The 14,893-nt window shown below is 34.1% G+C and overlaps 1 protein-coding gene across 4 annotated transcripts in view; it reads right to left on the bottom strand.

Annotated features, from left to right (window-relative positions):
* The window catches only part of GALNT13 (polypeptide N-acetylgalactosaminyltransferase 13), a 457,095-nt gene that overhangs the window by 244,093 nt on the left and 198,109 nt on the right, over positions 1-14,893 (bottom strand). For all 4 annotated transcript variants that reach the window (XM_072960978.1, XM_072960979.1, XM_072960976.1 and 1 more), the window contains exon 4: positions 10,465-10,633. In XM_072960978.1, the coding sequence (XP_072817079.1) occupies positions 10,465-10,633 (169 nt within the window). The remainder of the gene's footprint in view (positions 1-10,464; positions 10,634-14,893) is intronic.

Genomic DNA, 14,893 nt, shown 5'->3' with positions numbered 1-14,893 from the left:
CTTTTTCCATATACCTATGATGAAATACTTGTTTCATTGTTAAAAAAAAAAAAAGAAGTCAGTATATATGTTGAGTTGGAGGTAGGCATTTAACAAATATTACAGAGGTGGTGAGGCGAGGCCTCTGTTTATAAGCTAGAAGGGATCAATAATTTTACTTTTCTCAGTTGTTCTCGTTTTTTGACTGCCCTGCAATTTGTTTGTCTCATTTAAAAATGTCATGGACTTCTTTCATGTCAAAAACGTTTTTTTAAAATAAAATAAAATGGTACAGCTGCTATAGAAAACAGCTTCCTCAAACATGATCCAGCAAACAAGAATTGAAAACAGAGTCTCAAAGAGATATTTGTCCAGTTATCTTCATAGTAGGAATATTCACAGTAGCCGAAAACTAGAAGCAACCCAAGTTGTTCCCTTTCTTGTTCAAGGGACAGAGGCACCTTCACGAGGGAAACTTGCTTTTTGGCAGATGGGGGAAGGAGGAGAGCTTTTCCTGCGCCTGCTTTTTCTCAGTTGCCTTCAGCTTGAAATAACTTTCATGCCAAAGTGGTATATTGAAGGGTGGCACATTCTTGATCCCCTTCATACTTACCACTAAAATGGTTAAGATGGTACATTTTATGTTTTCTATATTTTACTATAAATTTTAAAAATTCTAACTAATAGTGAAAGAAAATTAAATAAAGAGACTCTTGAGGGGTAGTTCAAGTGTAAATGGAGTTACACAGCTCTGCCTATAGTGGTACACGAACGTGTCCCCGAAAACATACCTAGACATGTTTTACTCAACTTTCTTATTTGACAGGAAAGTTATAGTACAACAGTATTATTATTTCAAAGGTAATAATACCTAGCATCTCAGCCTTCTTCAAATAAATACATATTTGTGTGCATACACAAATACACAGAGACAGACATTCTTACACACCCCTTTTAACTGGGGAAGTGGAATTAATTCTACACATGAGCACATTCCATAAATCAGGATATTACAGAAATTCTTATTATCTTCACAGGCAAAAATTCTGCCAGCATATGAAAGTTGTAGTAATTCTCAAATTAAAAAGAAAAGATGTGGAACAGAGATCAGAAATCCAATTAATATTCTCATTTTCTATGACTCCTTGTGCAATCAACGTGACATTTACTATATTTTAATTCATAGGAAAGGCAATCCATGTAAATGGACAGGTACACTTATGAGATGGAGCACAGAAAAATATATACTATGGTTTATTTCTGTTTGATATAGTAAATAAACTCTTTGTCCTTTGAGAGCATCTTACCCAGAATTTGTATGCTGCAGCTCCTTTCCACTAATAATGCAGACTGCTAGAGTCTTTTTCTCTTTATCAGCTTGCAAGTGTGCATACGTAAGAAGCAGTTATTTGGTCTAGGATATAAATAGCCGAAATAAATTTCCTATTTCCTCATTTTTTCCCAGATGAAATATATTTAAATGCCAGCTGCATTATAACCTTCAAACAACTCAATACCAGAACTTGAAGTGCTATTAAATGTCCAAATACAAGTAAATGCTAAAGAATCTTTACATTTTGTTATAATTGCCCTGGCTTTTTAAAATAAATATTCACCTAATAATCACTGTTAATTTCTTATTCAAAAAGAATGGTAAAGGGAGAAGCTAGTTGCTTAAAAAGTTCCCTTGCTTAGTCAAAAAATAAAAGCCAAAACACAAAAGAATTCAACAGAATAATAATAGTAATGAATATAAACATTTCACTAGGAATTCAGCACAATCCTATTCTTCATCATTTTTGGTATGTTCATACAATATTGTATTGTTGTTTATGTAAATATATTCTTTTAGTCCCCAGTCAGGGGCTGTTATATCCATTTTCCTGTTCTCAAGGCTAACCCTATATTAGGTAAATGACAAGGACTGGTTGGTTAGTTAACTAATTGATTACTTAGTTTTCGGTAAAAGGAGACAGGGGCTTAGAAAATTAATGACTTACCCAAGATCCAATAGGAGGCCATAGAGCCAATTCTTAAACCTGTGTGTTTTGGCTCCATACCTGAAGATTTTCCCCCTAATTACCTGAAAAATCTCTCTGCAGTTGGCTTTTTGTTCCACCTGTTTGTTTTGCATGTGATGTTATAGAGTGATGTACCTCCCTGATGATAATGAGAGTCATATTGTTTCCTCTACTTCAGGAAAGCCTAGAGGCATGGGATACTACTGGTTCCAGACAGCTTTTGCAAACCAAAGTGTGATTTTTGCTGGCTTTCATGAAAACAAAATTCAGACACTTTTCAAAAAATAACACGAATATACATACACACACATACATAAACATGCACCTATGCATTTGCTTGATGTTTACTCCATTGCTTTGTGTTTTATGGAGTTTTATATGTCCATAGGTCTGCTATATTTCTCGCATTGTCTGTTTGAGGATCCCAGTAAATATGTAACAGTTCTGTGTATTAGTAAAAGGTAATTACAATATTTAGGTGCTTAAGGTCCACTCAGCTTATTCAAATGTGAGTTTCTCAAAGAGACTTTCTCTTACTACTCTATTCACTATCCCTTACCATTCTTCATTCTTTTATTTGTTCTAAGTTCCATGAAGCAGGGATTTAATTTTGTTTACTTCTATATCCCCAAAATGTAGAAAAGAACTTGGCACATATTAGCATATTAGGTGCTAAAAAATGTGTTAGTATCTCTTAATGAGTTTCTTAAGTTTGGTAATATATTCTCTCTGTCTTGTTTAAGTATTAATTTAAAACTCTTACACTGAAAACCAAACAAAATGTCATCTATTTACTTGCTTTCCAAAAGAGAAATATTTAGACCCAGTTACTTAAATTCAAACTGTATCAATTTATAAAATATTAGACCCATAATTGATGAGAAACATGCTAACAAATCCCTAATGATGAACCATCAGTGCAACTTGACAGTCATTTTTCTCCAAGTTCTCAGTAGAATTTTATGACATTACACTATTTTTTTTTAATTTATGGAGGATGGGAAATGGAGAGGGTTGGTTACAGTTGTTTGGAATTTTATTTATACTTACATAGATTCAACCACAAGAATCCCAGAAATTGAAGGCATTCAAAAGAGTAAGAAATTTAGTAAGTCCTTCAACCTTGATTGTACTTAAAATATCCAAGTACCATGATTCTTTGTGATACTATTATATTATGTCCCTGAAAAAATTAAAGATTATGTATAAATGTATCATATATTAATATAGTAAATATATTAATTAGATAAATATATTAAGTAAATAAGTAAATTAATATAAATATTTAAACATAGCTAGGGATGGACATTCTAGGGCACAGCTCCAGTTTGTCCTGATGTTACATCACAATTGCCTCCAGGAAAACGTTTTTTAATCTAATTTTTTCTCTTTGAAAACATGGGATAATTACCTCAGTTAAATAGAGTACGGATATGGGGGTGGTGTGGAGCTCTACTGCCCTGTGTTGATAGCAGAGCCCAATAAGATAAAGAAAGACTCCTCTTCTTTCCTGGCAATGACTCAGCCAATGAAAAAAAGCTGTCGACTCTGATTACCATCACCCTCACAACTTCCTTTTTCTCTCTATAACAGTGTCCCCCTTCCCTTGTTGTGCGGGTATTTGCCTGTCGCTTACCTGAATTGCAATCCTCTGCTGATCCCAAATAAAGCCTGCTTTCCTGGAGAAACACCTGGCAATCCATTTGTTTCGGGTCAAACTTTTGGTGGCTTTTTCAGGGACCAGAGGAGACTCTCTGTGACTCCACAGCTGGTGAGCAAAACAGGTGTGGTACCCACAGTTGAGCTCGCTGTCACTCACTGCATTTCTCACCAACCCTGGATTCTCAAGGTATATCTTTCTCCTGGATTCGTGATCAAGTCCTCTTTGTGTGAAGCTCTGCAGGCTTTATTCGGGATCTATTTAAAGCTTTTGTCTTTCTGGTTAAGGTTTTGTACTGTATGCGACTACTCCTTTGGCACTTTGGTCTGATCTTGAGATCAGACTCTATCAAACTGAAGCTGGCTGAAAATGCCTCTGGCCCAATTCTTTCGAGAAGGGGCTACTTCAGATGAAACTGTGCTGGATTTTCAACTTTTAGCCTATTCCTTTAGAAGAGCTGTCGTGTGAAGACTGGCTAAAAAGAAACGTCTTCAGCCTGTTTCCTCTGGGACCACTCTGTCTTCTAAGGACTGGCTGGGACTGGCTTGCAAGCTTTTTGAATTAAGCCATTTGGGCTATATGCTGTTTAAACTGTTTCAAAATTGTTCTTTGCTCTAGAAGAAAAACCTCTAGGAAGTGGGATCCCAGTCGTCTAGCTATTTTGAGGGTGTTTTCCCTGCAGGGACTGTGGCTGATTTTATATTTAAAAAAACCAGGGTTCTTCCTCATGCACATATATAACTAAGTGTACTGACCTGACCAAAGGCAATATAGAATATCAATAGCCATGATGGGGAACTTTTGAAATTCCTAAACTGAATTTCCTTAAAACTGAACTGGACTACAAAGGTGCAAAAAGTTCTAGAACTGACTGGAATACTTCTTTTGATTGGTATTTTGAGGCTTACCAGGATTCTAAGCTTGCCTCTCTGCACAATATGATTTTAAGTTTAACTAGACAAACAAATGATTAAAGAGAGAAAAATGTTTTCTTATTTCTGAAGACTGATCTGGATGACATAAAGTTCCCTGGAGGTTCTACTTTGTCACAATATGTGGATGGCTTGTTTCTTTGCTCTCCTTCTCTTTACAGGAAGACAGCATCTACTTGCTATAAAGCCTTTAACCCTAAAGAGACATAAGTTCGCCAAAGGAAAATTGCAGTTTGCCCAAACCCAGATTTGATATTTAGGGCATCTGATAACAAAACGGCTACACCTAGATCAGATAGACTTCGTGGTGTTCTAAGTTTTCCAAAACCCCAAACTAAGCACCAACTGTGAGGTTTTCTTGGGCTATTTGATTATTGCCAAAATTGGATTCCAAAATTTCTCTCTTATGACCAAGCCTTGACATGTTTTGTTCAACAGTAACAACCCCAACCCAATTTTATGGGAAGAACTGGAGGATAGAGCCTTCAAGTTCCTAAAGGAGAGTTTGATGAACTCATCTGACTTTGGGCATCCCAGTGATCAGATTGCCTTTTCCTTTGTGTATATGAAAAAGGAAGAAAATGCCCTTGGGGTACTCATTCAAAAACACAGGGACCATCATCAACCCATAAAATAGTATAGCCCTCAACTGGACCCTGTGACACTGGGCTAACCCCCTTGCCTGAGCACCATTACAACCACTGCCCTTTTGGTTAAAATAACTGAAAAAATTATTGTGGGATCCCTTTAACCATTTTTGTACCTGGTATAGTAGAGCTCTCCTTAATTCTCACCACATTTAACATTTCTCAGCCAGCCCCCTATCTCTTATGAAGTCCTTTTGTTAACTGCCCCTCACAGGACTCTTTTACAATACAAGAACCTTAACCTGGCTACTCTTCTCCCCTCCATCACCAACAAAGTTCCTCACCGCTGCTTAACACTGGTGGCCCACCTCCTGACTCTTCATAATGATCTACAGGACATTCCATTTGGTAATGTTGACCTCTCAAGGTCCACCAATGATCCTTATTTGAAAGGCGACGATGGCAAACAGTATGCTATTACAATTCCTTCTGATGTTATCGAGGCAGCGTATTTACCTATAGCTACTTGAGTTCAACAGGCTGAATTATATGCTTGTACTTTAGCCAAGGACAAAACTGCCAACATTACTTATACTGACAGTAGATACGCTTTTGAAGTAGCTCATGATTTTGGAATGTTGGGGAAGCAACATGGCTTCCTTATATCCAGTGGAAATAAAGTTTTAAATGGCTTCTATGTTCAGGAATTAATGTATGCAATAATTTTACCCCCTGCTTTAGCTAAGATTAAGATTTCAGGACATTCTAAACTTGAATCTCTGGAAGTTAAGAAAAATCACCTTACTACTCTTTCTGCAAGGAATGCTGTCCTTAAAAGGACCAACAGCAGCCAAATCGCTGTCATGGTCCAAAGGGAATTTCCAAATTATCCAAGTAGTAATTTAGAAAAAACTGTCTAGAGAGGCCCAGCAATTGGCCTCAGAAAGCAAGTAACAAGATTGGAAATTCAACAATTGTTGGTTTAATTAAAAAAGACAGTTCTAGTTTGGATCAAATAACAATCCAATCCTGTCAGAGACTAAAAGTCCTACTCCTCACCACTGTACATGCATTAAACCGTTGATCTGCTGACAAAATGATAGCCAACATGTATCAGTATAGTGGGGAAACACTAACAAGGCCACAAAAAGTGCCTACCTCACTCGTCCCACTTTTCCAAAGTACAACCCAGGGAAGTCTGTTTCAGCTGTTCCCAGACATTTTAAACTGACAAATAAACCATTTGAGTTCTGATAAATGGATTTCATACATTCCGACAGATATGAGTATGTTTTAGTCATGGACTGTATGTTTTCACACTTTTTGAAACCTCCTAAAGATCAGCTACACCCAGTTCTACTGGCCAGGTACTTGGACAAGTCTTTGCTGTTCAGCCAGTTTTACAGCACTTTCACTCACGCCGATTGTTGCCTTAATCCCCTAGCTTAGATGAACGTACCAACAGCATCATTAGGACTCAGTAGGTAGAGACAAAATTGGTAGAAATCTTCCAAATACCTTAGCCAAAAGTATTGTCTTTGGTCCTTCTAAGTCTCAGATCCACCCCTTTTGCAACTCATAGGCTCTCACACTTTGAGTGACAGGACACCCAATGCACTTGGCTCCTGCTTCTTTTTGACCCACAACTGCTAAAGGGAGAGATACTCCAATATTTCAAAGGCCTAATTTCTTCTATTAAAAATAACTGTATTTTGGTAGACCTATCTTTTCACATTGCACCCTCAGGAGACAAAGACCTTAAGCATTATACCTTGCAACCTAGGGATCTTGTCTATTAGAAAAGATACTGCCAGAAGTACTCTCTTCAACCTTGAGAGAAAGACCCTATCACATTACTGCTAAGCAACCCTTGTGCTGACAAATCCCAAGAATAGACTCTTGGATTTCTATGATACACCTAAAGAAAGCACAAACACTGACCACAAACACTGTGGCCTGAACGTAAGAATTTCCCAGTACTGAAGCAGATGTCTGATGAGATAGTTTTGCTAAGGTACACAGACCAGGCCTATTGGAAGTTTGTTTCTGAACCTTTGATAATATAGCACATCAGATGATCTCCAATGTCTATGATCTTGACAACATTTAGACTCTAGATTAAAATGCCTTAGAGCTTTCCCTCTTAACCCTTCTCCTTGTTATTCGAATGTGACCTTAATAAGTTTCCAAGCTGAGCACTTTCCTTCTGACATGATACACTGCACTCAGAAAAAGGCCTTCCTGACACTGAGGGAAAAAAGCCATTAAAATTAGAAAACCTGACTCCTGAACAGCAGTGTTTTTAAAGAAACATCATGATCAAAAGGGAGGAATGTTAAAAAAAATTAATAAACAGAAACCTTAATTCAGTAGAGTTTGAATACAGCTCCAGAAGGGGGAACTCTCACACCCTGCAACAGTAGCAGAGCCCAACAGGACAAAGAAAAACTCTTCTTCCTGGCAAGGACTTAGCACATGAAAAGCCATGGACTCTTTATTATAGCCATTCCAACTCCTTTTTCTCCTCTATAAAAGTGCTCTCCTTCCCTTGCTATGTGGGGACTTGCATTTGGCTTGTCATGGTTGCAGACCTTGAATTGCAATTCTCTGGTGACTGTAAATAAACCCATCTTGCTGGCAGTCTGTTTGTTTCAGGTCAACATACTGAACACATCTTCAAATATTTGCAGATTGATATTAAGGCCAAATACAACATTAAACTATTTGGACAATTTTCTGAATTCAGCCAAGCCAAATTAAGTAAGGATATATTTTAGTGAATTCAGTCTTTGTACAGTTCAGACACTTTCTTAATAAATACCAACTCAAGTTTTCACTAAAGTAAACTTAAACTAATTTTAAAACTAATTATTTGTGAATCTCATATTTTATATATTTATATAATTTACATCAGTCATCATTGAGATTAGTTTAATGTGTCCATATTTCTAACCAAAAATTCAATTGTAAGTAATACCAAAATTGAGAAAAAAAGTTTTGTGTATCAAATGAGTACTAACAGCTTCTTACATGTTTTCGATAAGTTTGGATATCTGATTCACAATGCATGTGTCAACATTAGTTGTTCCTGGGCAGGCACGCAACTGAATCATTCAAGATGACTTGCAAATGTCCCCATTGAGCTTTGCATATACTTTATGATTTGCCTAGGAATAGTGGATGGCATTTCTGTTTGTTTTACTGATTGCATACACTGTAATGTCATAAAAATAAAAGAGAACATTATTTACTTCACTAATATTATTTCATAGACTATTTGCAAAATCTCAAAATTAAAGCAATAATATCCACAGTAAGCATGGCATTTTTTGTAGTTTTTATACTGAGAAATTTGAATCATACATTTTTTTAAATGTTGAATTGTTCCAGAGCTTAAGACTTAGTTATTCAAGTACTTAATATGCTAAATAATTCTTAATGGAAGTAATATCACTGGCCACAAATATTTTAAATGGATGCTCAACAGTGATGTTACCTTTTTTTTTTTTTTAAATAATGGCTCTGTATTAAAACAGTTCTTACCTTAATCATTCCAGATCTGATATAAAAATTAATTTTATGACAATCATAGCTTCTTGAAGAAAAATATATAACCATTCTGAACTTAGATATATTCACATATTGTATTTTTTTGGTAATGTACAAAGTCATATAAACATTGTTGTGATTTTTAAAAAATGCTGAAGGACATAAAAGCATGCCAAATATGTAAAGATACTCCATTTTGCCTGAATAGAAGTCTCAGTATTTTATGAACACAGAATTTCTCTATAAGTTGAAGCATAATTTCAGTGTGGTCCCAATAAAACTTTCAATAGATTTTTAAATAGAAAAAAATTAATTTTATATGCTCTGGTAGTTAAAAATGAAGATTTAAAAAAAATTTGAAATAGTGTTTACATGATTTTCCATAGCACATAAGTTAACATACTTACCCACTTTATCACAATATGGTATATAAAACAAGGGGATAAATGGGACATTATAACATTATGAACTTAGCATGTAAAATACTCAAAATCATTTAGAAGAATATGCTTATTGTTTATCTTTAAGACTGCAAGTGTATCTATACACACAAACAAAACACATACAAATATGGGCAGAACTACCTGCAAAGTTACTTAGGCCTTTGGAACACACAGTTGTTCAATTTGATGTTTTAGCCATTTGCTAGGGACCAAAAATATCCATAATATATAGTTGCTTGTGGTTTGGTTGAGAGAGACATTTCAAAAGCATGTAGGGATATACAAAACCAGTAACTTAGCTATCAAATGAACCTTCTGACAGCTCAGGCCGGCATCTCAGCAAGGCTTTGCTTACTTTATTTTGGTTTACTCGAAGTAATTCAGAAAGGGAAAAAGTCATATTTAGTAAATATGTTAGCGTCACTATGCTACTAATGTAATATAACCCATTATATGTGGGTAAACTTTATATACATTAACTATGATGTTATTGTGTATAGAGAAAGCCATTACAAGTCTAAAAGAACAACTTCTTTTTAAATAGAAGTGTGTTCCGGAGGACATTTGTAAATTGGGAGATTTTCTAAAATTTGAGGACATACCTTTTCTAAGTGCCAAGAGCTTACTTTATGAGTACTATATACAAGGATGACAATACTGCCACTAAATATTCTGATTTTTATGACATCCATTTAAAATATGTTCAGCTATCTAGAGCATGACTTACAGTTAATCACATATAAGTTAAAATTTTCAACGTAATTTTTCATGCAGTGTTACTATTTCTGAGTGAATATTTCCTCCATGGCTGATAACTGAGTATTCTAATTATAAAAAACATCATAAATTGCTAAAGAACCCACAATAAATAATTTTAAAGGGTCAAAGAATCATACAGACAATGGCTTATTTTTACACTGAAATAGCAAAGTGTATATTTCAAAGCAAAGCTTTTTATACAGGTGAGAAAATAATTTATCAAAGATCGAGTTTGCTCTGTTTTTGGCAAGATAAAGCAAAGCAATGCAAAAAGACATCTCATGAAGGAAAAAAAAAACCTGTTAGGCTTGTGTATTCTGCAGTGTGTTTGCAAGTAGCATGTTTTGCTGTGCCAGGGAAGGAGACAGTTCATCTCTCTCATCATATGCATGCACAGTAAATTTCTGCTATTGAATAGGTATTCAGAACCACGCAGTTCTAGGATTCAAATAATCTGAGTTAACTAAATTTTTAAGATATTCTGAAATTTGGGGATTGCTAATATGTAAGATTGTATAACAAATGTAAACTCACCCTTCTAATCTTACATCCGGCAGACTTCTGTTAAGGGCAATCAAATCACTGGCCATAAGGTTAAACTGATTGATTTTAAACAGTTCTTTCATTTTCTCCTGGTCATCTTTAGGAATCAGCACAGCCTTTCCCATTTCTCCTGGCCCTTCTTGGTTTCTTGAAATAACAGCTGTAAGACACACACAGGTACACACATACATACAAACATACAGATAATGAACTGAATAAATAAACTTGTGTGTTGGATTAGATTCTAAAGTGTATTATTTATATATTGGCTTAATAATACAGTCATCAAGTCCTTATTGCTTATTTACAAACCACACACTACAGTAAAATAAAAACAACTACTTTAATTCATTAAGTCAATGCTGCATATAGTCTTTCAAGTCTAGACAGATTATGTGATCTGACTATTCATTAAGACTTAATAAGTAAGCAACACAAAACACCAAAACTTAAAACTTCTCTTTCATATTTTTAATATACTTATTAGAGAGAGATGAAGTTGAGTTCTGGGCCGACCAAGCTGTGCAAAATAGAAGAGAAATTTTGAAAATATACCAAGATTAATTTATTTTCACATCCACTTAAATGTTTTGATATTTCACATATCTATTGCCATTATATATTTATAAAAGCACGTAAAGTTGGTAATGCTTTATCCCATAGCAATTTGGTTCCTTTGTCTAATCATTTTTAAATAAGTAAAAATAACTTTCATAAAGGTGACATAATTTTAAATATCAAGTTAGATTTGGAGTCTGTGTACTCTATAACTGGAATTTCACAGCAATATTCTGGGCTTTACTGTCTTTATTAACTGGACTCAGGATTTGATATACAGGCTAGTGCTCTTGCCATTTCCTCCAAGTTCTCACCACACTAATGCCCCTTTTAGCTATAAAATACATGGTTCAATGTGTGTGTGCGTGTGTGTATATCTGTGTGTAGGCACAAGTATGCATATGTCTGTATGTATGTTAACATTTAATAATAAGACAAGATTCTGGTCAATTCTAATGTACACTAACTTACTCTTCATAATGACATTAAATTAGGTTATAGTAAAAGAAATGTTGTTCTGGTTTTGACTCTTCCAATGTTTTGCTTTATTATAGCTCCTAATACATTAATCTTACTGAGTTTAATTTCCACATACTTTAAAGGGCAAATATTAGGACCCAGATTACTTTAAAATATATTTTAAAAATTAAGGGATATTAAAAAACTAAAAACAGAATTACCATATGATCAGGCAATGGGTATAAATCCAGAAAAAATAAAAACACTAATTCAAAATGATACATGTACCCCAATGTTCAAAGCAGCACTATTTACAATAGCCAAGACATGGAAGTAACAAAGGACCATCAACAGATGATTGGATTAAGAAGATATGAGAGAGAGAGAGATACACATACACATATACATATATATATGGATATTAACCAGCCATATGAAAGAATGAAATATTGCCATTTGCATCAATGTGGATGCTTAGTGAAATAAGTTAGACAGAGAAAGACGAATACTATACCACTCGCATGTAGGATCTAAAAAATAATACAATATACAAAATATGTATACAAAACAGAAACAGATTCACAGACATAGAAAACAAACTTCCAGTTAACAAAAGGGAGGGGGTGAAGGGGCAAATTAGGGGTAAGAGAATAATGGATACAAACTACTATGTATAAAATAGATAAGCAACAAAGATTTACTGTATAGAAGAGGGGATTATAACCAATATCTTATAATAACCTACAATGAAATATAATCTGCAATAAAGAAAGACGGAATCACTATACCGTACACGTGAAACTAACACAATATTGTAAATTAGCTATACTTCCATAAAATATTAAAGGATAAAAAGCATGTGAAAATAATTTGTAAATTATAATGCTTCATAAAATACAAGTTCTAAAGTAATAAAACTACGATAGCACACAGTATGGAGACTCTCCTCTGACTTGGTTATGAAACATCAAGGCTGGCATTATTAGTACTAATATACAATTGGTCTTCCAGTAGATTATGCTCTAGAAGGGTTATCCTGACTTCGGAACGGTATGGGTCAAACTACAAAAGAGATTAGGCATTTCTAGGGAACTTCAGATGTGGGTATCAAAAAGTGATCGGCCTGGAAATCCTCTCAAAGAGAAAAATGATAATAACTGGGAGAACTTTAAATGGAAAAGATACATGTATGCAACCTCAAACTATTTAAACAATTGTCATCTTAAAGCTTATAAAGACTCTCATTCACTTTAAGAAGCAAAAAATAGAAACGATGGCAGGAATTTTATGAGAAAGCATATTTTGCTCAATTTAAGAAATAAAATTCTAACAATAATATGTTCCCCGGGAGGTAGTAAGATTACTGTCCCTAGAATCAGATGGAGTTGTTGGAATTGACTTTTGGTGAATTTATGCTGTTGGTGAGATGCTGGACTTAGGTGTCAAAATACTTTTCATTTCTAGAATTTCTTTTTTAAGTTTTGAGTCCACAGAAACTGTTAAAAAAGAATTTTTATGGTTCCTTTAGGGGTTCTTCAAATCCTGAAGTCAAGAACATAATCAGGCTAGATGAGACCACCTACTGACTGTGGATATTTTATGTATATGCGTATATCTATGTATCATCTTGACAGAGGTAACTGATCTAGATTGATAAAGTAGGTAGATAGGTAGATAGTTTTTTTTACATACTCTGGTCTATAATCTTCATGCCAGAAAAAATAGGATTAATTTTTTTTCTGGGGAAAAGAATTTTTGATTCAAAGCCACATTAAGGAAAATTTAAAGAATTTGAGGTTGAAATTAAAAGTTTTAGAAATTAAAACAGTTCACACCATTCACAGTTCTTTAAAATATCCTCTGTGAAATTCCAACAAAAATACGTTACATTGCAGAGAAAGGCACTAGAGTCAACACCGTGCCCCTAAGACTAGGAAGTAGAATTAATGTTTACTTTATGTGGAAAAGACACGGGGCTCAAGTACATCATTTTAGAGCATAAAGATCAGTTAAAGTTGCACAGAAGAATTTGTATTATATATTTTTTTCAGAGCTGTAACCATTTCCTTTGCTTAGCACTATGGAGATTATAGTTTTGTCAGTGGTAGAGTAAGTGTATCATCTTATAGTGTTACTATCAATAAACTTAAAATTGTCATAAATAGTATCCTTATACCTAGAAACAGTTTGCAAGCGCATATAATTATTCTTCTTAATTATTTGCAGCTTCTTAGAGAAGAATAGATAACAACTTAATGTATACCAGGTTAAGTGTCTCTTCCCCAAAGTTTAATATATTTTTTATAATGGTCTCTAATGAATGCATAGTTGGCTTCTTACAAAATGTTTTTTTCTTATGCATAAACAGACCTATTGGTGTTTTTCACCTTGCTTGAGGAAAAAAAAAAAATGCTAAGTAATCATGTTGAACCAGCCCTTTTCTTTTTCTGGCTCTTACCTGACAGAATGCTAGAATTGCTAGAAGTAGGTTTTTTTTTTCCTTCAAATAGTATAAATAGGAAATAGAAAAGATATGCATTTTAGAATGTGGCTTCATCTATGATCTCCAGTACCTGTAAATAGCAACTACTATTCTTTTTCTGTTGACTTCTCTCCATTAAAGAAAAAAAGACAAAAAGACCACCCACATACCTACAAAATACCATGCTCCTCCACAGCCAATGTAAAAAACAAAAAGAACTGTCATTGATGTTTTGGTGCTGCTTTTCTACTCTTAAGGCAAATGAAATAGAGAAGGTAACTAAATCTGTATTATATCTTGATTATTGATTTAAATATGGATAGAAATATCCCAATTCCAAATCTGGTTTGGACTGCAGAAGTAGATTAATGTACTATGCTGGAAGTTATTTTCTTCCTAATTATATGGTGAGCTAATTAAAAATGATAAATAATTTACTCAAAATGACATTGTAAAACTTGTAGAAATATAAAAGCAGAATTATTTACATAAAGTATATATGTCATTTTCATTAACATAGTGCATACTACATAGATTAAAGATTTATTTTTATTATAGAATTCCCACTGATAAAGATAATGACCACCAAAATATAAATAAACCAACTAATCAGTCTATCAAAAGAAATACTACATATTAATTCCATTATTGTTTTATGTACATTGCATTATGAATACTTTTTCAATTGCAGAAATGTCCTGTTAATAGTGAGCACTGTCTGTTTGAAAAAAAGAAATGAGACATCTTATACCTAGAAAAAACTTGAGTTAAAAAAGTTGTAGGTCAATTCTAAATAATGATTTATTTTGTTAAAGAACATACTAATATATGATGCACACTGGTGAAAGCATGACATCGGACCAAAATCTAAATGTTTTCTCATCTGTCATGCTTTCCAAAAAATTACTTCAAATTGTATTT

The sequence above is a fragment of the Vicugna pacos genome, chromosome 5 (assembly GCF_048564905.1).
Source record: "Vicugna pacos chromosome 5, VicPac4, whole genome shotgun sequence".
In the NCBI taxonomy this organism is placed as follows: Eukaryota; Metazoa; Chordata; class Mammalia; order Artiodactyla; family Camelidae; genus Vicugna; species Vicugna pacos.
The sequence above is the reverse complement of the archived record's forward strand: the minus strand, read 5'-3'. Positions and strand labels throughout refer to the sequence as shown.